General features: G+C 42.0%; 1 protein-coding gene across 1 annotated transcript in view; it reads left to right on the top strand.

Moving 5' to 3' along the window:
- celsr1a (cadherin EGF LAG seven-pass G-type receptor 1a) overlaps positions 1-23,053 on the top strand; it is an 85,032-nt gene extending 61,979 nt beyond the window's left edge. The window contains 27 exon segments of the mRNA XM_018700485.2: positions 3,169-3,335; positions 3,498-3,683; positions 3,768-3,881; positions 3,969-4,143; positions 4,241-4,382; positions 5,675-5,795; positions 6,309-6,492; positions 7,898-7,999; positions 9,340-9,434; positions 9,755-9,964; positions 10,273-10,456; positions 10,552-10,695; positions 10,786-10,969; positions 11,590-11,757; positions 11,923-12,049; positions 12,149-12,349; positions 14,928-15,102; positions 15,958-16,070; positions 16,192-16,271; positions 16,408-16,534; positions 16,680-16,805; positions 17,000-17,136; positions 19,098-19,198; positions 19,277-19,420; positions 19,885-20,154; positions 20,244-20,622; positions 21,319-23,053. Coding sequence (XP_018556001.1) covers positions 3,169-3,335; positions 3,498-3,683; positions 3,768-3,881; positions 3,969-4,143; positions 4,241-4,382; positions 5,675-5,795; positions 6,309-6,492; positions 7,898-7,999; positions 9,340-9,434; positions 9,755-9,964; positions 10,273-10,456; positions 10,552-10,695; positions 10,786-10,969; positions 11,590-11,757; positions 11,923-12,049; positions 12,149-12,349; positions 14,928-15,102; positions 15,958-16,070; positions 16,192-16,271; positions 16,408-16,534; positions 16,680-16,805; positions 17,000-17,136; positions 19,098-19,198; positions 19,277-19,420; positions 19,885-20,154; positions 20,244-20,622; positions 21,319-21,343 — 4,181 coding nt within the window. The 3' untranslated portion in view covers positions 21,344-23,053.
- Positions 23,054-24,142: the final 1,089 nt, after the last annotated feature.

Genomic DNA, 24,142 nt, shown 5'->3' with positions numbered 1-24,142 from the left:
TGTGTTTTATTTCAGTTTCTATTCTTTAAAAAGTAATTATCTCTCAAGATCGATTGTCTGTGTTTATGTGTCTCTGACCAGATGTGCATGTGTCTGCATGCAACCCTGTGAGCTTCAGTGCGAACATGTGTGTGTTTACCTACAGTTAAGTGTGTATGTGCATGTATTGAAGACTTCCAGGAAATACTGTGTGTTTGGGAGATCAACTGGGATAAGGAACACCTCCCTTGTCTCAGTCTGACTCATGCAGCAGTCACAATGGAAAGTCTCAGTAAAGCCTCTGCTCACTACTGTACAGACACTAAACATGGCCTCAGGTTTTGGAGTTTCAGGACAAAGATCAAACTCTGACTCACCCCTCAAAACCCAGGCTCAGAGGATGAAACAAAAGACACACACACTTTGCACAGACCCCATAGCTGTCACTGCTGCCACCTTAGCAGACATGTGACAGGCAGCTCATGTTACTGTGGTGCAGGCCTAGTACTGTATACTGTATACAGTGTCCATCTCCCTATGCACAGGTAGATAGATATATAAATACACAGGGTGTACATGTATCAGGTCTTTTTCCTTGCTAGCCAAGGGAATATAAAAGCATCACAGCTTTCCAACAGTGCAGAGAGTGTTGTTATTTACATTGCATAACCCATCTCATGTTCTTCTATGGTAAGGAGAGAACTTTGATTTTCCCCCTCCAGGGCGAGCCTCCAAAACAATGTGCGAAGGTGTGAATGCTTCTCCTTGCCCTCTTGTCTATGAGGTAGCCGCTTAGTCAGTGCCAGGCCCTGGTATCCAGTATCCTAACTGGGCTGGGATCACAGCAAGCTGGGAAGAGGTTTTGGCTGCTCTGCTGCTTGTTGACACATTTGGTTTGAGGCTCTGCACACACCTTGCTGCCACATGAGAAACAAGATTAGTTATCACTTATTTTACACTGCCAAACTCATCCAGACTGGACAGACATAAAAACACTGAAATCCACTGGAAGTCATCCACCTGGGCGGTCAGTTTTTTTTTCTTCATATAAAATTTCAACTATACAGACCATTTTTTAAAAGTTAAAGAATGAATTCTGTCATGCACTTAAAGCCTGGCTGAATATAATCATACTGGAAAACAGTCATGGATGGCATTAACTTGTGATGACAAGTTGATCTCTTGTTTGAATCTGTGGACTGGTGTCAAACAAGCTGTTGTAGTAATTCAGGATATCTTAATAGTCAATATATCTTTTTAATAAGTTAATATACAAAAGAAAGTGTGAAAATTGTTTTGATATAGATATGAGTCTCAGTATAGATTCTAGCTGCCAGCTAATTTGTTCCCCAGAGCCAGTCAAGGCTCTATTGTCTCTGCTCACCCATCCACAATGTGTGGCTTTTACTGAGCTGTGTGAACCTCACTGTGATCCAGCAGCATTGAAGGACTGAGATTAACACCGCTAACCAGATTTGTGCTCCGAATAAGACAGAATAGACATATGTTTTAAATAGCTAGATAAGGAATTAGCATAAATAACCTACTGTGATTTAGTTTCTGTAGAATCGTTCTTGTTTTAAGTGTTTGCCGTTTTAGCCATGCTAGCAGTTAGCTCAAGGTCCCTTGAGGATGTTGAATTTGGTAATTCCCTGACTTTTCATCTAGCCCCATCATCAGGTTAAAGTTACAATTAGACCTGCAAAAATAACAGTAGGTTACTATGTGTTTAGTGTTAGTGCCAATTAGCAAATTATAGCATGCAAATTAGCATACAATGGAGCATGCTCACAGAGCTTCTAGCATGGCTGTAGACTCTGTCTTCTTCAGAGCCTAGCCTTTTACATAATGGAGGACTAAGCTTTTGCAAAGTAGTCAGACTAAAACCACTGAAGCTACCTGCTACTGGGAACAAATATGTGCTTTGTCTCATAATTACAGCTTTTGTACATGTGTATTTGTGAATGCTTCAGTTGAAATATGTGCCCTGAGGACCCATACAGAGTCTATGCTGCAGATTATACAGGAGGAAACGCTAACTGTACGCTCTACTGAAAGATTGACCTTTACTGTGTGTGTGTGTGTGTGTGTGTGTGTGTGTACAGTATGTGGGTGGATGAGTGGTGTTTTTGTGTGTTTCTTGATCTCTTTCTCAACAGTCACAGGAATTTATACAGTCTGTAGGCTTTTAAGTGGATTTTCAGAACATCTCTAGACATTAGATGTTTGTCTAAGAATTACTGTGTAGTGATGCTTTAGACATGAAGTAGTAATTATTTTACATGCAGGGAAAACTGGGACTAAGGAACCTCACAATTTCAGCATAGTAACCAAAATATTAATACTATTAATATTGAAGTGCTGCAGCATCTGCATCTGTGACACTGTGACAGTATGATTACTATAAACAAATAAGACAATAGTGCACAACTTCATACACACAGATACACTGTATAAAACTTTTACTCGTAAATTCTCATGAATATAAATAACATTTCCACAAATTCTCCTCATAGCACAAAGTCTCTCCCTATTGTTTTGCCTTCTGTTTCACTTCACTGAAGAGGATAATTATGTTGGATTGCTCAATTGGCTGTTCACTCATTTAAATTCTCAGAGCTTGTCCTGTCCTGTAGACCGTTGCTTCTCAGCAGTCATCTGATATGTTTTTTGAAATGGCACTAATGTTTGAATATAAATATGACACAGATTTCCCCTTAAAAGTTTTCTAATGCCATCACTACATAGCCAACGTGGGCATTAACAGCTATTTACTCATCGGTTTTGAAGAAATGTTGTGAGTTCAGCATCAAACTGCATTCCTTTCCTCACCAAGAGCTGGCCCCAGCAGTGGAAAACAATGGCAATGTTTTGCTTCTAGTTCTTTAACTTCTTTAATTCTACTGAAGTTAGCATGCTAACCCATCAGCCCGTCTTGTCACTTTCCAATAGTGAGCCACTGTAGTGTCCAGACTGCCCTGAAGAAGTTTAGCGCAGTTTAGAGAGTGCATTCAACGATAGCTAGACCTCTTGACAAGCAGTTATCACCACCACTCGCTCCTGGCAAGAAACCACATTTGACGGCAGAGAAAACTTTCTACTGGCCAATTTAAACATACCTAATGTTTAACACAGTGTTTAACAAGTTTTACCCACGCCCTGATTCTTGTGCTTCTATTCTGTTTTCAGTGATGCCATCTCCTCAGTTCTTCGATGGTCAGGCGCTGGTTTCCTGGAGTGACCCAGACATCACTGTCGCTGTTCCCTGGTACATAGGCCTCATGTTCCGCACCAGACAGCCTGCTGGCACCCTGATGCAGGCCAATGTTGGACCTTCTTCTACCATCAACCTCATGGTAAGATTCAGCGTACAGTATATTGTCAGCAAATTGTTGTCAACAAAAATGCCATCATCATCGGCATGTAGTGCCAACTTTAGATTTAATTTCCTCACAGCTGACTTAAAATACCTACAGAATACCTTGTCATTAGATTTCTCCATCTACCCTATCATCCAGGTGAGTGAGCAACAGGTCCGTATGGAAGTGCTGCTGAGGCAGCAGCTGGTGGCGGCGCTGAGCTTCCCCCAAGTTCGTGTCAATGACGGGGAGTGGCACCACTTACTTGTTGAATTAAGGAGCATTAAAGACGGCAAGGACATTAAATACATGGCCACTGTGTCCCTGGACTACAGCATGTACCAGGTACGAGGCATATTACATCGCAAGTAGTGAAGGCACTACATAAGGTTCAAGTTTTCATGAAAAAAATGTAATTTTTTTAACCAGAAGTCGGTGGAGATTGGTAATGACCTGCCAGGTCTGAAGCTGCAAACTCTTCATGTTGGAGGTTTGCCTGGGGAGGGAAACCATGTCAAGAAAGGATTTGTTGGCTGCATACAGGTCAGTAGCTGCATGTCTTTCTTTTTCTCCTGCTTTTTTCCTTTCTTCTTGTCACCTTTATGCTTATGTTTCTGTGCTCTTCATCAGGGTGTGCGTATGGGTGAGACATCAACCAATGTAGCCAATGTGAACATGGCTCAGGGCCTAAAGATCCGTGTGCATGATGGCTGTGATTTGGATGACCCCTGCGACTCCAACATCTGCCCCGACAACAGCCACTGCAGCGACGACTGGAGCACACACACCTGCATCTGTGACCCAGGTAATACACACATACCCCCAAAAGTACCCTTATAAACTTTATTTTTCGCTCCGTAAGGTTGGGTGTTATTCCTCACTTGTTTGGGTCTATCCCGCAGGTTACTTTGGTAAGGAGTGTGTGGACGCTTGTCAGCTCAACCCCTGTGAGCATGTTTCCACCTGCGTTCGCAAACCAAGTTCCTCTCATGGCTACACCTGTGAATGTGGACAAAACTACTATGGCCAGTACTGCGAATACAAGTAAGGTCTCTTCCTCTCTGTGCATGTGTGCTTAAGAAAAGAGCTTTTTGTTAGTACTCAGTATCAGTACTGAAAAACTGGATCCAAGGAGCACTTTCATTTGACGTCTGTCCTTTAGGGAGGACCGTCATCGTTACGAAGTGTGTATGAGTATGTTTCTGCATCTCTGCATAAGGTAGTTAACATAGACACAGTGGTGGTAGTGACTGGTTCAGGATCAGTCTTGCCATGATTTTGTTTGTCCACAGCAATAGCTAAAATCACTGTTGCTAAGGTCCTTAAAATGCTACATGGATCACCAACACCTTCACAGCATTGCAGCTTTAATTGCATTTTAAAGACAGAGACTTTGCATGTTCCTTCCAAGACATACAAAATCCTTCATAACCAGATGTTAAAAATAAGCCGACTAAAAATGGACTTTGCCTCCCACTGAGACAAAGTTCACTAATCTTCTTTAGTTATGTTAGGCTCTTGCTCTTTTTGTAATGTTGCCAATGTCCTGAGTCTTTGAGAGCGGCTTTATTAGTCAGTAATCTGAGCTGGATAGTGTTGTGTGTCTGTGTGTGTGAGGTGATGAGAGAGAGAAAGATATCAAAAAGAAACTTGGGAAATTTATCCATACACAAAGAAAATGGTGTGCAGGTCTGCACAGTCAGCATTGACTAAGTGTTCATGTGAACTAGCCAGCCCTGATTGAGAACCAGCCATTTCCCCCTCTAAACCCTGACCTGCTGGACACACATCATTTCCTGTCTTAAGCAGGATGTGGGATTCCCCCTCCACGCCTGACTGATCCTCCATAGGTGTTTAGTCTCAGCTGCCCTCATACTGGCTCTTGTCCCCTATCAGATCACATCAGTCAGCTGGAGATCGCATCTCCTGAGAAAGAAAGAAAGTCTGTGTTTATATGAATAAGTCGCACTTGATTCATTGACTTCAAACTGTAGAGGAAGTTTATTCTAGATGCAGGGTAACAGAGGGCGCGTAATTGGAGATAAACTTAACAGATAGGCAACTATCAGATTTTTACAAGCTGATACCAAGCCAGTAACATGCCAAATCCTGATCAACCATCACTTTGACTTGTGTGACTGCATAAACAACAGATGCACTCTGAGGTTGCATGTAAGATTAGGCTGCGTTTCTGGATGGATTTGTGTGCATATTGTCAGTTACCGTGGGCTTTAGAAAATCCAAGGCTCTATTTTCTCTCTCATAAATGGTGTGAAAATATTTTAAAATGCACGTGTGCCGAGTCTAATTCAGTATGTCCTTGTTTTTGATGGCAGAGTGGAGAAGCCGTGTCCTCAAGGCTGGTGGGGCAGTCCAGTGTGTGGACCCTGTAACTGTGACACTAACAGGGGATTTCATAAAGACTGCAACAAGACCACTGGAGAGTGTCGCTGCAAGGTAAAAACTTCAGGGAATACTAAAGTGGGTTTTTTGTGATTTACCAGATTATTTGTGTTTGTAGCAAAGGACAGCAAGAGGATTTTTAAACATAATTGTATTTTGGTGACTTTTGAAAGAAAAGAAAACCATAATCTTCCTCTTTTAATGAAAGGTTGAATTCATAAGAAATAAAACAAACCATGATTCAACTTTGACTCAATTCAATTCACTCAGGGATTTTGCTGGGACAACCTTACTCGGTCTGGTATAACCAGTAGTTTGTAGTGGCTAATGTTAGTTAAGTTAAGGAAAATACTGCTGTGTAACTGGTGTATTACTGAGCTAGTTGTCTGACATGTCTTTTCTAGTTTTTCATCTGTTACACTGTTTTAGCAGCATCCTGCAATTGTTATATGTTGCCATAGTGGCTGCTGTTCAGTGAAAATTACATGGAATTGCGCACCCCGAAACGTCACTTTTGATGAACTAAATATTATATTAATTCATCCATATTTTCTCCTTTTCCTGCAGGACAACCACTATCGTCCAGAGGGTGAGGACACTTGCTACCCCTGCGAATGTTTCTCAGTTGGCTCTGAGTCTCGGACCTGTGACCCCGTCACGGGGCAGTGCCCCTGTAAAGGAGGAGTCATAGGTCGTCAGTGTAATCGCTGTGATAACCCCTTCGCAGAGGTCACCCCCACTGGATGTGAAGGTATGTGAATTCATATATTTTGTTATTTTTAATTTCTTGTTTCCCAGTTTGTTTTTGCTAATGAACTTCATTAATCTAAGCAGAAAATTGAGTAACTAAAATCATTTTGAAAAGTTGGTTGAGTTTAAAAAAGGCCTTATACAGAACATCTATTATAGCATAACATCTAGTCCATAGCTCTTACAAAATGCTGCCTGATTATGAGAAGTGACACCATGAAGTTCATATAAAGGATGTGAGGTATTTATGACAAGGACAGTTATGGCAAAAATCGCTTCAGAAGTTGAGTGTATTATTCCGTTAAATGTTCCGGTTCACAAAGAGGGCCCGGATGAATCGATGAAGTGTCAAAAGGAGACAAATAGTGTCGCTCACATCTGCTGGTGCTGCAGTTAAGCTAACTTCACGTCTTTGTCGCCACCCAGCCAAGCAGAAGAGGCAAGTCTGGCTGGTGGGTAAACTTGGCAGTGGGACTGCACACACACAATACAGTAGAGATGAATAGAAGACAAAACCACAAAGTCTCCAACAGAAAATGAATGTCAGTGTCCTAACTGTGTGACCCAATATGAAGCTCTTCAGAGCCTCACAACATGTGCAGAATTTAAATGCATGTAAATCCCTGAATTCTGTGGGACAATATAGCGCTCTGTGTTGAAAACAGATGTCCAAAATCTTGCTTTTTAAAATTTTTGATATGTTATTTGATATGATAATTTCATGAGGATGCGGTTAAATATATTCTGACTCAAGGAAGGAGAGAGGGGAAGGGGTGAAGCTGAAAAATAAAACATTTCTTTGCTGATGTCCTGTGGGTCACTGAGATGTAACCATCCATGACAGGCCTCATACCAACGACAGGGAGACACTCAATAACTCTACAGTTAGCGTCACTGCAGCCTTTAATGATGACAGAGTGTCTTGTAGTTTAGTAGAAATGACCCTCAAGAAAAGTGAGAGCTCCGATTAAATAAACTCAGAACCTGTGAGGTAGCTCTGAAGAGTTAATGGAACTCTGTGAGATTACAGGCAATTACAAGGAGCCACAAACAACAAGCCAACAAGCCTGCAGGTCCCAGCTTGGTTTGTCCTGAAGATTTATTAACCCAGATATGCTGAAATGAATTATGTATCACGGCTTGTGAAATAGCTCCGTGGGCTTAATTTGACTGAATGTCACTGTGCTGGTCTGTCTGGCTGTTTAAGGTGGAGTGGATTGGTGATGTGAAATTTTTGTGGTAAAAGTTTAGGTGCTTCAGTTTCACATTGCTCTCAAACCAGTTTTAGCTTGTGAACACACCTGAGGCCTCATATACAGGTGTGATGGAGGCTGTATGTGAAGGATGGTGTATTTACCTACTTCCCTACCTACACCTTATATTTCTGTTTGTCCTGTCCTCCACAGTGGTGTATGAGGGCTGTCCCAAGGCGTTTGATGCAGGCATCTGGTGGCCCAAGACCAAGTTTGGACGCCCTGCTGCCATGAACTGTCCCAAAGGATCCATCGGTGAGTGCTTTTACATCGCTTTGATGACAGCTGCGTGGTGTGGAGTGATTATTTAGTTCTTAAATGTTCTAGTTTTATCACTCCATTTAAGGGAAATGTATGTGTTAAAGGGATAGTTTGGAATTTTTTCACCTTCAGACTGAGTCAGGCTGTCTGTCCATTGTTTCCCGTCTTTATGCTAAGCTAAGCTAACTAGATGCTGGCTTTTTATTTCTAAGACTAAAATTACAGTATGTTTCAAAAGGCATAAGGTTTTTCTTTGGAAGAGAAAATACACCAATCTCTATGCTCAGATATTCACAGCTATTGTGTAACAGTACTGGATTCACCTGCGTGTGTGGCTGTGTCCTCTTGAATTATACTTTAAGGCTTATAAAAACACACTTTCTTACACACACATACACAAGTTTAAAAACACTGTAAAGAGGCTCTCTGATTGGTTGGTTGATCCAGCAGAGCTTTCTCAGCTGTTTATTTAGGTTTAATCTGTAGAGACTCTTGGAAAAACACCAGGTAAATAAAGAGCTGACAGTAAAACCCCACCTCCTCCACAGAGATAGAGAGAGAGAGAGAGAGAGAGAGAGAGAGAGAGAGAGAATCGAGGTGAACTCAAAATTCGAGTTCACTGACCTGTTCCCAGTAAAGCGCTGTCACTTTCCTGGTTACCCCCTTAGTAACTGCCGTCACCATGGTGACCCCTTTTGTTGTCTCCCCAAACTCATTGGGGGAATTTATTTGCTAACATTGCTTGTCGCTCTCTCCTCTCTCCAACTGGCAACTCCTTCAGCCATTTCTTCTTTTGCAACAATGGAATGAGAGGAGACTTCGCATTTGGATGAAGTCTTTTCTCAAACTGATTCAGACTGGAACGGCTCAGCAGGGTTTCATGTTTTTAAGCCACTAAGAGAAGAAGTGTTATACATTTCAGGAGTTTGATTGCAGAACATATTCAGAGCAGCTTCCAGTATTTCATCAAAAAGGGGTTCATTGTTGTGCACAGGCGCTGTTGTAGCATTCAAACCTGTGACTTACTGTCTGATTTTTGACTGATCAAGCACCTTTTTAGAACAATATTACACAGAAATATTATTATTAATATAGATTAAATTAAAACCCCCAAAATGTAGTTGCCACAATATGTTTTAGCCCTCATTAGTGTTTTTTAATTACAATTTCTAAATTCATTTGTTGTAATATTGTGCTTTAACATCATTTTATCACATGGCTTGATATCTAACTTGGCTGCCTCCAGTGTGTCTGGAAATTAAATGTGAGGAACTTGATGTTGAGTTTGAACTTGATTTTCCTTTCTTCTGTTTTTTTTTTTTTTCTTTTTTCAGGTACTGCCATTCGCCACTGCAGTGATGAGAAAGGCTGGTTGTTGCCTGAGCTCTTCAACTGCACTACCGTCACCTTCTCCCATCTAAAGAAACTGGTGAATACTAGTTTAAATATCATTTAAAATTCATTTTAAGTTTAGGACGATTATAATGATTACTGCTCATTATTTTAAAAAATACTACGCATTGTAAGGGAGCTGATGTGTGTAATTTGATAACCAGTCTATAGGAGATTTCAGCAAGTTTCTCACCTATTGTGTTTGAACTTGAACCTAATACTTTCGGCTTGAACCTCACAAAGTCTCACTAATCCTGGGATTGACCAATTTCTGTTATGTTTCATTGCACCCACTCAGCTTCCCCTTTGCCTTGACCTGCTCACTCTCGTTCTCTTTTCATCCCTCCGTTCTTCCAGAACGAGGACCTGCGCCGCAACAGCTCAAGGATGGACAGCGAACGCTCCAAGACCATCGTGCGTTTGCTTCACAGCGCCACCAACAACACCCCGCATTACTACGGCAACGACGTGAAAACGGCCGCCCAGCTGCTGAATTACGTGCTGCAGTATGAGAGCAGGCAGGCGGGATTTGACCTCACTGCCATGAGGGACGCAGAGTTCAATGAGGTAGAAAAGAAAGCAGCAGGATACTGTCTAATGATCAACCTGGCTTTAAAGACTTTTACAAATGGTTGGCTAGATTATAACACAAATAAATGTTTGGAAAAGATCTTAAAATACTATGAAACCCACTCTGTACCACACTGCCCCCCACTGGTTGATCCTCACTGGAAAAGCAACTTGATCCATCACTCCAGTCATCTAACTTCTACCTTTTGTTTCATTATCTTGTCATTTAGTCTCTTTGATGTTCATGTGATCTTCAATAATACAACATCAAATCTTCATCCATGTCATTTGTTTCTTTTTTCCAGAATCTGGTGCGAGCAGGCAGTGCCATACTGGATCCTGATAACAAGGAGTACTGGGAGCAGATCCAGAAGACTGAGGGCGGCACCGCGCATCTGCTCCGCAACTTCGAGGACTACGCCAACACTCTGGCACAGAACGTCAGGAAAACCTACCTGAAACCCTTCACCATTGTTACTGACAACATGAGTGAGTGGAAGAATAGAAAACATACTGTGTGAAACCGGTACACATTATTACACATCACATCATTCTCACGATTCTCCTCTCTGCTTGTCTTCTAGTTCTAACCGTGGACTACCTGGATGTGTCAGACCCGGATAAGGTGACGTTCCCTCGGTTCCAGGACATCCAGGAGTACTATCCCAGAGAGCTCGGGTCCTCCATCCACTTCCCCCAGTTCAACCTCCACACTCAGGGCCACAGAGGTAGAATGAGACCACACTAGCTTAAGCTTGTAGTATCTGCAGTCCTCAGTCAGTCAGTTCATCTTTCCATCTTCTCTCCGTCTAACTCAGCAGAGCCCACTGCGGCCCCTTCGACTCAGACCAATCCCCCCCAAGAGGAGGAGCACACAGTCTCTGATAGGAGACGCCGACACCTCGAGCCAGCCGCCCCTCTGCCGGTCGCCGTGGTGATAGTGTACAAATCACTGGGAAAGCTACTTCCAGAAAGATACGACCCTGATCGCAGAAGTCTGAGGTAGACTACTGACATCTCTTAATTTCAGGCTTTAAGAGAACAAAGTTCAGGTCTATGCATCATTATGTGTTCACTGAACACAAAGGAGTGCAGACCAACTTTCTCATGTACCTTGCTAGGATTAAATTATGATGTGTAAACCAGCCAAGGAGTTGCAAGCAAGGCCTCAAACAATGAAGAACAATATTTAGCAGAAGGGGAAAAAGGAGCCTGCACTCTGTCTGAACTCTAAAAATTCTCTACTGTATGGGCCGGTGTGTATATAATTCACAATATTCTGTAAACCTTTGAAGAAACCCTGCGTTACTGTATAATCTTTAATCTTTAATGTTATTACTTGTCATAATATTTAGTGTAGGTGTGTTTGAAAGAAGCTCCTTATCACTGCTTGCCTAGGCCTGTATGATACTGTGTAGTTATTCAGAAAAACTGAACGTGGAGGCAGGGAGTGCTCTGTATTCATGCTGTGTGTGACAGGAGAAAACTACGAAAAATATGTTTTCAAGATAAGAATAGGAAATTAACTGAAGTACAAAAGGGAATTATCCACATGTAAACATTTTGGGGTCTGTTCTGCCGTAGGTCTGTGGTTAAAAACACACTTTTTCTTGTGTTTCCAGGCTCCCCAACCGGCCAGTGATCAACACAGCCATAGTGAGCGCCACAGTCCACACCGAGGGCCCGCCTCTCCCTCCCATCCTGGACCCCCCCATCACCCTGGAGTACACCCTGCTGGAGACAGAGGAGAGGACCAAGCCTGTCTGTGTCTTTTGGAATCACTCCATTGCGTGAGTTAGACGTAACTCATATGTTTGCTCATCCAAGTGTATTCAGAAGCTCAGAGATGATTTGCAGATGAAAATGCTGGTGATTTTGTTTTTCTCAGCAGTCTGCTGTAAATTTCTCCATCACTTATGTCTGCTTTGTGTGTTTGTATGTGTTGGTGTGTTTAGGATTGGAGGGACAGGCGGCTGGTCCTCTAAAGGCTGTGAAGTGCTGAATAGGAACAACAGCCACATAAGCTGTCAGTGTAATCACCTGACCAGCTTTGCTGTGCTGATGGATATCTCCAAGAGAGAGGTACTTCTTCAAAGTTTTGTCATCCCAGCTTCACTAAGCTTGTTTTATACTACTAGCTGTCTTTGTATCGACCTCTGACGTCTGAATCACTCTCCACAGCACGGCGATGTTCTCCCCCTGAAGATCGTCACGTACACCACAGTAGCAGTCTCCCTCATACTTCTCCTCATCACCTTCATCTTACTGTGCCTGCTGCACCGGCTCCGCTCCAACCTCCACGCCATCCACAGGAACCTGGTGGCAGCGCTCTTCTTCTCTGAGCTCGTCTTCCTGCTCGGCATCAACCAGACTGACAACCCGGTGAGTACAATGGAGACACTGTGCTGTGCATCTGCAGCACTGTTTAAGGTGGTTCCCAAACTTTTTTGTCAGATGTACCCCCGCAGTGGAAACAAAGACTGTAAATGCACATGATACAGACACTTAGCAGTCAGTACTTTTCCTATGCTTGTGGCGTGGTGGAACTTGAGGTGGGATAAAGATGTCTCACTCTGGTGTTTACTGTATTAAACACTGCCAGGCATCCTACAGTAATTTGTTTGGCCCGCAGGCATTAGTGTAACAGTGTGTTGACAGGGGCTTTACCAGGCTTAATGGGCCAAGGCTTACCTGTGAGTCTGTCTTTATTTGACAGATTATGTGTTGTGATGCTCAGCTAATGGTTGCAATGGTTAGGAATGTACTGGTTGCCAAAACCCTCTATAAATATATTCTCCAATAAGTTGATTTTACTGAACTGACAGTCCAGTCTAAATGTAACTTTGAGGTGTAGGATATAGGCTGAGATAGTGTAGAGTCTGACAGTAACAGCCAGAACGCTAATTTAGACGCACAGTAAACGATCAAAGATGGGGGAGTACTTTGAAGTCTGCTGACATAGACATTCGGACACATACACACAGACACACACACACACACACACACACACACACACACACACACACACACACACACGCACACACACACACACACCCACACACACACATGCACACACACACACACACACATCTCAGTGGGCCAGTGGTGGAGACATGCTGGGACTGGTACCTGTCTCCAGAGGCAGGCCTCAGGGTGGTAGGCCCTGGCAAAGGTTTCCCAAAACAACTTTAGTTTTCACTTGATAAATGTCTGGCATGTCTGTAGTACAGAAAACATCATTAATCTGTTAATTGACAGATAATCCTGCATTTAAAAAAAATGTAAAGCTGAGATCTTGATAAGACAGATTCAACAGTGGACCAAAAACAAAGCAGAGTTTAGTACATTTACACACTTGAAAATATGACCAGTAACTTTGTGAATCTGATGGTGACGTGGTCACTTTCAACAACAGGTTTTACAACCAGAAGCTACTGGTCATACCAGACCAAGTAGGGCCACAGCAGAAAAACACCTGATTGTATCAAATTGAGCAGCGGTGTGTTATATTGCGTGTGAATTCCAGCTTTCAATTGTCAAAGAAAGAATGTGTTATTCCTTCTTTGATAAGTTACACAGTCGTGCTTTAAAATCAATGTGTCAGCTGTGACTGGTTTGGCCAAACCAGATGTCTACAGTCTTATGCAAAGACATCACAAAATCTTCAGATCCTACTGTCAGTCCTGTAACACACTGGTGGATAGTAACTGCCAACCCCCCAGCCGTCAACCACATGTACATTTTGGCTCTGACCATCACAGTGGAAAGAAATCTGAGATTAAAGTCAAGTCAGTCTTTGAGTGGACAATTGAATGAACACAAAGGTGCCCAAGAATCTTTTAAAAAGCAGCCTTTGTAGGGTTTATTGTAACCAATCAGATGTCCTCCTCTGATCTTTCTTATAGAAGTCTTGTTTTTTCTTCTTGTGGAAATGTCCTGACTCACAGTGTTTTGACTGGGATGAGGGGGACTTACACACTGACTAACCACACGCTGCGTTATCTGCACCTGTGTGGATTTTTGTTGAGTGCAGAAGCCAAGTCTCCAGGGAGTTTTAAAAAGAGAAAGAGAGAGCTTAATCTGTTTGTTGTTTCCATCTCTGAATTCAGAAGTGCATTTTTGTGTGCAATGTCCTCTATCCAGTGATTAGGCATGTGTGTGTGTGTGTGTGTGTGTGTGTGTCAGAACTGTGGAATGCTGTCAGTGTATGCCCAGGGCCATCTGCAGGATGATTTATCACCCTGTCAAAGTAGTCTCTCTCCTTCTCTGCCTCTGATCTCCACAGCAATACACAGCACTACTAAAATACAGTATCTCAACTGCTGGGACACTGACACACTGCATTCCTCTATTACAGCAACAGACATGGACGGAGGGGGGAAAGGAGGTATAGGAGTGTGGAGATAGGTTGAATCATTACTGCATTACATGAATTGGTTAAGTCTGTCATGAAAAAGTTTGAGGTATACTACCATTACCATTACTACATACCATTATTTTCAGTATTGAGTAATCTAATAATTTTTTTTTTGCAAAGCCATTAGTAATTAAGTGTATAATATGTAGGAAAATGACATTTTGTCTGCCCAACAGTTCAATATTAAAAGAAATTTGATTTACAGTGATATAATACAGATAAACCACAAATCTGCACATTTAAGAGGCTGTCAGCCAGATTAAATACTTACCAAAAATGTTGCCTGTTAATTTCCTGGCAATTTATTAATCAAGATATCATCATAAAATGTTTTTAATTGACAGAAAGGCAGATGTATGATGGACATTTCATGGATTTATGCATTTACCCAGTGTTCGACTAAGTGACTCAGAGGAGAAAAGATAGGCAGTAGCAGGGCTGTTTAAAAAACAAAGCTACTAATCAGGATTCCATCAAAATCCAGACTTTATACTCACAGATTTCTGTCTCTCTTTCCCCTATTTCCGTCTTATCTCCCTGCAGTTTGTGTGCACAGTGATAGCCATCCTCCTCCATTACTTCTACATGTGCACCTTCGCCTGGATGTTTGTGGAGGGGCTGCACATCTACCGCATGCTGACTGAGCTGCGCAACATCAACCACGGCCACATGAGGTTCTACTACGCCATGGGCTGGGGCATACCGGCAATCATCACTGGTGAGACACACACACACACACACACACACTCATAAAACCTCAGAAACAAGGCAATTGAAGATGGCAGACTGTCAGGGAGGTTCATGCTGCAACTCGTCTCCTCCGAAGAGGCTGTGATCCTCGTGGGAAAATTATTGAACAAGAGACACAGAGACAGAGAAAAGATAAAGAAGGAAACAGACATATTCTGCCTCGGATTTGAATACCATGTTGAAATAGGACAAAAATGGCATGAATTTCATTGTTTTTGTTTCTATTTCTAATATCAAGATTTTTAAAAATCATTTAGTTGAACTGAAAACTGTGTGTTGCAGACATTTACCACGACAGGCCACGCATTGTTGATTTATTTATTTACTTTTTTTTAACCATTTTACGGTTCATAAAAATGCAGCATTACATTTCAATCATCTGATATCTCCAATTAGTTCCACCTCCTTCAGCTTATCATCTGCTATATATTTTACTTTTCTAACCATTGATTAATGTAATGGATTGCGATGTACTGACATGCTTTGGAAGCACTGGATACCAGCAGAGATAACTTGATTGGAATTTGGATTGAGAAATAGCATGAGAGAGATATAGAGTTACAGCGTGAAACATACAGAGAATCCAGAAGAAACAGATTTATAAATGACAGTGAGAAGTGACTTAGGTGATAGTGGGAAAACTGGAATGGGAGGAAAAACTGGAGAATATCCTGGAATTGCTGCCTCTTGTTATTTGATGCAGGTAACGAGTTCATGTGAAGAGTTCATGTGAAGGTGTGACAAGGGAAGGAGAACCAGGGAGGAAAAAGACATAAGAATTCATAACTTAACTTTAAACTTGTGTGTGTGTGTGTGTGTGTAGGTCTGGCAGTAGGTCTTGACCCTCAGGGATATGGGAACCCAGATTTCTGTTGGCTCTCTGTCCATGACACACTCATCTGGAGCTTCGCAGGACCCATCTTTGTAGTAGTCCTGGTATGTACAGGAATTAAATGAGTCCCCATATAGCTGGTTCTCCAGACATTTGCAGCTAAAACACACTATCAAAGTAAAATGAAATGAAACCAACTTTCTCTTTCTTTCATCCTCTCCATAGGTGAACATAGTGATCTTTATTCTTGCTGCAAAGGCTTCTTGTGGTCGCAGGCAGAAGGCTGTGGAGAAGTCTGGAGCTATGTAAGTGTCGCAATTTCACATCCAAACCTAAATCTAACTTCGGCCTTTACAATTTGGAAAGAGCAACAGGGTGTTATACAATAATCAGATTTGATGTAGTGAGTGTATCTCAGTATCTGTGTATTTCATTCCTCAGTCCTGCACTTCGAATGGCCTTCCTCCTGTTGCTGCTCATCAGCGCCACCTGGCTGCTCGGTCTAATGGCGGTCAACAGTGACGTCATGACTTTCCACTACCTTTTTGCTGTCTTCAGTTGTCTGCAGGTAACACAGTGTTTATGTTTAACCTGGAGAGAATCTGCACACATTTTTATTGAGATCTACAGAGAGAGCGCTCTACTTAGGTTTATTTACACACATGCACAGGCTTAATCTTTGTCATACTTGATCACTTTTGCTTTCTTCACAGGGAGTCTTCATCTTCTTCTTCCATGTGGTCTTCAATAAAGAAGTGAGGAAAAACCTCAAGAACGTCTTCACAGGAAAGAAGAGTGTACCAGATGAGTCCAGCACCACAAGGGCGTCTTTACTCACAGTGAGTGAACAGACACACACAAATATGTCCACACATGCAGTTCATATTACACAGTGTTGTTTCCTATTTGTTTGTTACTTTCCTTTGGCCTCATAGTGTTTTTTTAAATTATAATTTGCGATCATTGCAATTACAGTTTTATTTTCACTGTTTCAAAAAAGCTACAAATCTCAAATGAATCCCTTAAATTTCAGCGTTCTCTCAACTGCAACAACACGTACACAGAGGACGGCCCATTGTACCGCTCGGGCATTGGAGAGTCCACAGTGTCTCTGGACAGTACGCTCAGGTCAGCTAAGAGCCGCAGCAGCTACCTGGCTTACACACTCAGGTACAACACGCTCACTGACTGCATGGCTGCTTTTACTACACTGCTGCATGACGAGTGTGTGTATGTCTATGCAAGTGTGCATCTGTTTGTCTGGGGCAGGTTCTTTGAACATTCTCTGTCTCTTGTCTTTTCTTTGTCATCCTCCCAGCATGTCTTCTGATGCATCCAATGTCTCACACCTACTAACACACCCCAAGCCCCTAATTTATATGCACACACACTGTCGTTATTCTGAGCCTTATCCAAAGCAGGGATAAGTTAAGATGTTGAGTTTCTCTACATTCTGAGGGTATTGGTTTCTTTGCTTGAATGCTGGCACATAAAGGCACCCACATTGTACAGTGACTCTGCTCGCATGAAAGCTGAGATTTGCGAGCACATGGCGCATGGCCTTGCTTCAAAGCCCCACACAGACATACACATACCAACTCTCACAGATACTCAAGCTGTACATCCAGCCACACTATTCATCCATACTGTCATGTTGTTGTGTGCTAAATGTATTGACAGCTTTAACTGCTAACTTTGTTCAAGTGAAGTTTGACTTGCTAAATTGTTTTGCTGAAGTGTATGTTTCATGATGTGATGTGTGCTAGAATGGTAAAATGAGATCAAACTGTCACAGTTAACTGCATAAATTTGATTAATTGAATGTTAATGTGATATAGCTTCAAAGCACTGGAACAGATGGATACCTCAAAACAGTTCCAAAACTGAACATTATAACCTCGATGAAGGGAGGATTTACTGCAAGGCTGTTGCATTATGCTGCATTAGTTTTAGCTTGGTACTCTAGATAAAACTAATGCAGTTTTTGCTAATGTAAAGTCTTGCTCTCTTGAAATAATAATAATTATTTATTGTAATAACTTCTACTGAGTTCAGTAGATTTTTTTTAGCATTCCTTTCCTTAGCATGGAGCACTTGAGTAAAAGGACAATTTTACTGTAGATTAACCTGAGAGAGTTAATCTACAGTAAGAGTTAAGAGTTGACCTGAGAGATATACTTGAGATATATCTCTCCCAGAATGGAGACGCTTTTCATCTCACCTGTGTGTCTCATACACCTGTGTGTTTTCAGAGTATCACAGGTTTGTTTTCATTGCAGTGGAGTGGTGTTACATATAAATGGTGTTTTAAAGAGTTTTACAGAATCGAGGTTAGGTCTGACTTTACGCCTTGGCTCGTAAAGCTGTCATCTGGGTAATGTGAACTGACACTAGGGTCAATGAGAGCAAAAACGCGGGGTGGGGGGGTGGGGGCACTGTGGCGTGCTGCCTTTGTGAGACAGACAGGATAAGAGTGAGGGAAAAGGAGAGAAATAGGAGGAGACAGGAGAGACATTCAGACATATATATACCTCTGCCCTGCAGCTGTTGGCGTGTTTTCAGCTGCCTCCAGAAGCTTCTCTTAGATCAGCCATCAGACAGGTCAGAGGCTTCAGAAACATTTTTGCCCTCTAGCCAACATCTCAGTGCAACCTGGAATAAATAAAATTAGGGAAGCATAATATGACTGACAAGAGCTGTGGTAATTTTCTTACTATTCTGTATGTTTGACTGATGCTTACAAATGTGTGTTTGCTCTAAAAACGTTTGCCATAAATAGATTATGATGATGCAGGTCTAATGAAAAGTCTTAAATTAGATGTTTTTTCATGATGATGATCAAGCAGCCAGTTTATTGACTTGAACCTGATGCAAGCACACCTAAACCACATTTTATTAGTTGTTCTAGTCTTTGTTGAAGCCATGAACAGAGGCAGATGTTTTGTAATGAGAGATGTCTGATTGTACAAAAGTTATCTCAATCCTCAAGTTGGGGCTTGAATTAATTTCCAGCAACGCTGTACTTCCCCTCTCTGTCTCCTCTTAATCTCTACCTCTGCTTTTCCGCTCCCATTTCTTTCTTGCCTCCTTCTCTCCCTTCCTCCCTGCTTTATCTGTATTTATCTGTGTAGGGAGGAGTCTGGTCAGAAGCCCAGTGTCTCTTCTGGGACAGCTAAAGGACACACAGATCTGGACGGACCCCTGTTCCACAGAAACGGCACCAAGGGAGATGGTGAGTTTACTTGAGTTTTTCATGTGTCAGTATTCAGGTAGAAGTTTCTCAACTAACTTTCCTCCTTGTTCCCACCAGACTCTGACTCAGACAGTGAGCTGTCAGTGGATGAACACAGCTCCTCCTACGCCTCCTCCCACTCCTCCGACAGCGAGGACGACGACATTGATGTTAAGCCCAAGTGGAACAATGAGAGGCAGCCCATTCACAGCACACCTAAAGGTATCTATACAAATGGAGCATAATCAGTTGTGATTTGTAACCAAGTAAGAAACACTGAAAGGATGATTTTACTTATCTGCTTACGTTTTTCTGGTAATGAAGCATCTTAGCAGCATGGTGTTCTTACTCTCACTCAAAGGAGCTATTTGTAACCTTCGCTATCACTACAAGTCAAAATTAGCATTAACAGCTGTTTACTTACAAGTCTTAAAGAAAAGTTGCAAGTTCAGCATCAAACTTCATTTCTTTACCTGCCAAATGCTTCCTCCAGGGCTGGAAAGCTATTGCTTCTTTTTTCCTACTGAACCAGCCGGGTCGGCCCGTCTCATCACTTTCCGATAGCGACTCACTGTAGAAGTAGTGCTGCACAGAGGGCATATTCTAACCTTTTGCATTGTAAACAAAGTGATTCTGAATTCTGTTTTATTATTGCTGCTTCAAATATGTCTTGTTCCCCCCAACAGCAGATTCAGTGCCCAATCACATGAAGCCTTACTGGCCAGCAGAGGCTACCACAGCTAGTGACAGCGAAGATCCAGGTGGTGCAGAGAGGCTAAGGGTGGAGACCAAGGTGAATGTGGAGCTGCACCCAGAAAATAAGCTTAACCATATTGGAGAAAGAGAGAGGGAGATGCCCCAGGAGAGAGACAAACAGACGCCTAGTAACGCTAAAGATGGACTGCCCCCCAGCCAACCCAACAGCAACAGCAACCATCAACCAGAGCAGAGAAAAGGTGGGAGAGGAGATTTCAATTGAATTAAATCAAATGAATGAATTAATATTATTTTATTTACACTGAAATTACCTGTTTATCCTGCTCAGGTATCTTAAAGAACAAGATCAGCTACCCCCCTCCGCTGACCGACAAGAACATGAAGAACCGTCTGAGGGAGAAGCTTAGCGACTACAACCCCCCCACCATCACCTCCCCTCCCCCCAACAACAACAACACCACCTCCTCCCCGCTGCCTTCCTCCGTCAACATCATGGCCCCTTCGTCCCGGCCGCCCTCACTGGCCTCCAATGACGGCGGTCGACCGGGCAACCACGACACAAGCTCACTCATCAAGCCACCCGTCGCTCCGCGACCACAGGTTCCCACTGGGCCCCCGCCAGCGGGCATCTACCGGGAGACCAACGGGGGAGTCGCCATGCACTTGAAGTCAGGAACAGTCAATGGAGGCAATGAGTCTGACTCAGAGTGAGTAGTCTCTGAGCGAATGCTGGCATATAACGATGACGATGGTTTGATTATTCAGCATGATTCTTTGTCCTAATAAAAACTTTAGTAATGATAAAGTTAAAGTGACAGCATGTGTGAATAAATGATGCACCTGGTTTGATTTGAATCACTTTTAAAAAAAGATTCAAAATCAGTCATAGTTTGAAAAACCTTTTAAGCAGCCAGATTTTCTTTAATAAGCCAAAATCACATTGGCTTTTTCCCCAGCACCACTCTATTCTGTTAACTGATCCAACATTGCATGTATCCTGATAGGATCCATAGTCAAGGGAATATTTTGAGAAATATGCTTATTTGTTTTCTTACTGAGAGTTAGATGAGAATATTGATACCACTCTCATGTCTATATGCTAATGTGAAGCTGCCATTAGCTCAGCTTAGCTTCACATTTTGCTTACATACATAAAAGTGGTCTCAATCCTTTTATCTAACTCTCGGCAAGAAAAGCAATAAGCATAGAATCCAAACTGTCAAACTGTTCCTTTGACTGTAGCATGAAATAATAGGATCATCCTGCTAAAATGCTGCATGATGACTTCCCACATCCCTGTATTCATTTTTACATTGCATGTTTTCGCCTTCCTTCCTTTCTCCCTGCACCCTCCCTCCCTGCATCCCCCTCCACCCCTCTCCGTCCATCTCTCCCGCTAACAGTGGCAGTAACGAGACTTCGATCTGACCTGTTAGGAAAACCCAGACCAGCCTGCCTTTGTGAGAAGAGGAGGAGGAGCAAGCGGAGAAACCGCTCAGGGGGAGGAGAGCTGAGAGCGAGGGAAATGAAATTAAAGAAAAAAAGAAGATAGAGGGGTGCTGAAGATCCAGTGAAAGGAGGGGAAAAAGTTGCTCCCCACTCCTGACCTGTCCACCCATCCCTCCCTTCGTGTTCCCTCTCTTCTGGAGAGCAGTATTAATTGCAGACTTAAAGACTGCCTGAGACGAGGAAATAAGCAGAGAAAATGGAAAGATGTGAGAAATAATAAAGGGAATGCTGTGTTGGACTGTAACAAGAGACGATGAAACGGAGCCATGTGTGCCAAAACCACTAAAGGAAATGGGGATGGAGAGTTAGAAAATGAAGAATGCCCCAGAATGCTTTGCAAGCCCCAAAATGGTCATGGTTATGAGGAGTCTGTGAGGGGACATCATGTGTTCCTTATCATTGGAAAGCTGGACTGTACTTTGGGCCATCTTCTTTCTTGGAGAAAGTCAGATGTATAATCACTGAGCATGAACCCATACATGCTGGTACAGTTTCATTTGTAGTCCAAAAGGATTTCAAGGACTACAAGTCCCTTAAACTGTCAGACATAAACCTGACACAACCTGTTCTCACTGACTTGTTGATACAGAACAGCACTACCACACACCAAGTGCTCTTTTCTTCTTCTTTTTTTAAACTCAAAGAAAGGCTTCCCCAGCCTCTCGATGCAGTGCATTTAGAGTGTAATTAATGTGTAGATATTGTTAAAGGTGAAGAAGAAATGATCTATTTTGTATTTCAGCTGTAGCAAGGACAAGTTTTCTAAACTAAAAATCATTTGCCTGTGTTATGTTGGGAACGCTTTCCTATTGTGAAAATCACTTGATATGCTGGTTTAATCGACTGAGAACAATAATCTGTGTGCCTTCATCCTGGATTGAGGCCTTAACACATGCATACACACTCACACACATATACTGTATTAGTCTGTAATGGGCTTTCAGGTGATGTAACACACTCTCTGGTAGCATGATTTGCTATACAGACACAGAACAGTAAGGCCTAAATGAGCATTCAATTTTGTGGAATGGAGGGAAATTCCCTCTCTGTTGAAAACTGTTTTTCAGTTCGAGCACTATAAACCCGAAGCCTTCTTTTCCAGTGTCCATCCTGCCTGTTTGTTCAATGCAACACACTCCTGGTTACCAAAGTCATGAGATACAGTAAATGTGCACACAAGAGTTGGAGTCAGTTCACTTTGAACTCAGTCAAATTTCAAAATAGTTTAAAAAAGAAAGAAAAAAGAAAAAAAAACATTGCAAGACATTTGTTGCATGAAAGCAAAGCACACTTAGAAAATAGATTTCATGTTTTTAGCATGTTTTAGTCCAGAATTGATATAAATTCTGAATCTGAATTCAAAGTGAAAATAACACCAGCTCTAATGCATTTTGCAGCTATTATAAGGCAACTTAAAGTCTGGTTTACCAACGCCTTTGTATTGTTCACCCCAGTGTTTTTGCCCTCATGCAGTCAATGCTGCCGAAAAATGTCCTTGTTTTTTTATTGATCAGAGACACTGGAAATGTTTTGTAACATAATGTATATTTATTTTTTATGGTTTTAAGACACTGGAAAGAAAAAGATGATTGTGACTGTAAAATTAAAAATGACATGATGAATTTTTAACTGTGTTGTAGACTGTTACATGTCTTTTGGCTGAAAGGAAGTATGGCCAGCCAAAACTTGTACACTACTCAAGGGAAATTAGGTAACATCAAGTCTTTTAGATCCACTAAGTGATGAGTAACACTTACTTCATAGTTTTAGAGAAGGTGATCACTTGTGGGAAAAGAATAGAAGAGAGGCCTCAGATCAAATTGTTGGCACCTGGTTGCAAAAAAAAAAAAAAAAAAACACTGTTGTGATTTTTTAAATGTATTTTTGTATTTTAAAAAGCTGAATATTTCATTGTGTCCAGTTTACATCAACATGGATCAATAACCATTGATAACTGGGGACTTTCCAGTTCAAATGCTTCCAACTGGCCTGGCCAGCAAGATTTCTAGAGAGAGACAGTCAAGATCTGTCTCTGTTCAGATGCACTATCCCTGAAAGCGCCTCTGGAAAAGTATGGATTTTGTTTTTTGTTTGTTTTTTGTTTTGCTAATGTTAAAGCAGATAAAGAATAAGACTGTAGATAAGAAGGAAGGATGGTGAGACAGATAAATAGAGTCTAACAAAGATGAGTGATTTCAAACAGAGGTTCACTCTGAAGGGCTGTGTGTGCTATAGAGATGTTGTCCATACAAGGTAATGTGTAAAGAAAGCTGTCCTACTGTCTTTATCGTGCGCCCAGTGGTGAGTGCCCAATGAACGATCAGCCAAATGAGTAAATCTATAGTATGAGTCACTACATTGTGGATTCTTGTGAATGCTTGACTGTCTCACTGTTGAGGCTAAAACATAAGAAGTGTATCAAAGAGGGTGGGAGGTTTTAGGTACGGGTGTATCTGTCTGCGTGACTGTGTTAATCCTCATAGAACAGTGGTGGCTGTCGGGCCTGATAAATTGACTCAGTTAAAGCTGGGTGCTGTTGCTGGGCACGCACAAGCAGACACACACACACATACACACATACTTGTACTTCAATAGCTCTTTAAAATTGAAAATATCCAGGTATGAGATGATGATTAGTATAATTTCTATAACTTTTAATATGTAAATTGTATTACATCAAATTAGTTCTTCCTCATGTAAAATGCAAAGAAATAGCTA

Source organism: Lates calcarifer, linkage group LG18 (genome assembly GCF_001640805.2).
Source record: "Lates calcarifer isolate ASB-BC8 linkage group LG18, TLL_Latcal_v3, whole genome shotgun sequence".
NCBI classification, from domain to species: Eukaryota; Metazoa; Chordata; class Actinopteri; family Centropomidae; genus Lates; species Lates calcarifer.
This window is presented reverse-complemented; position numbering and strand designations above follow the sequence as displayed.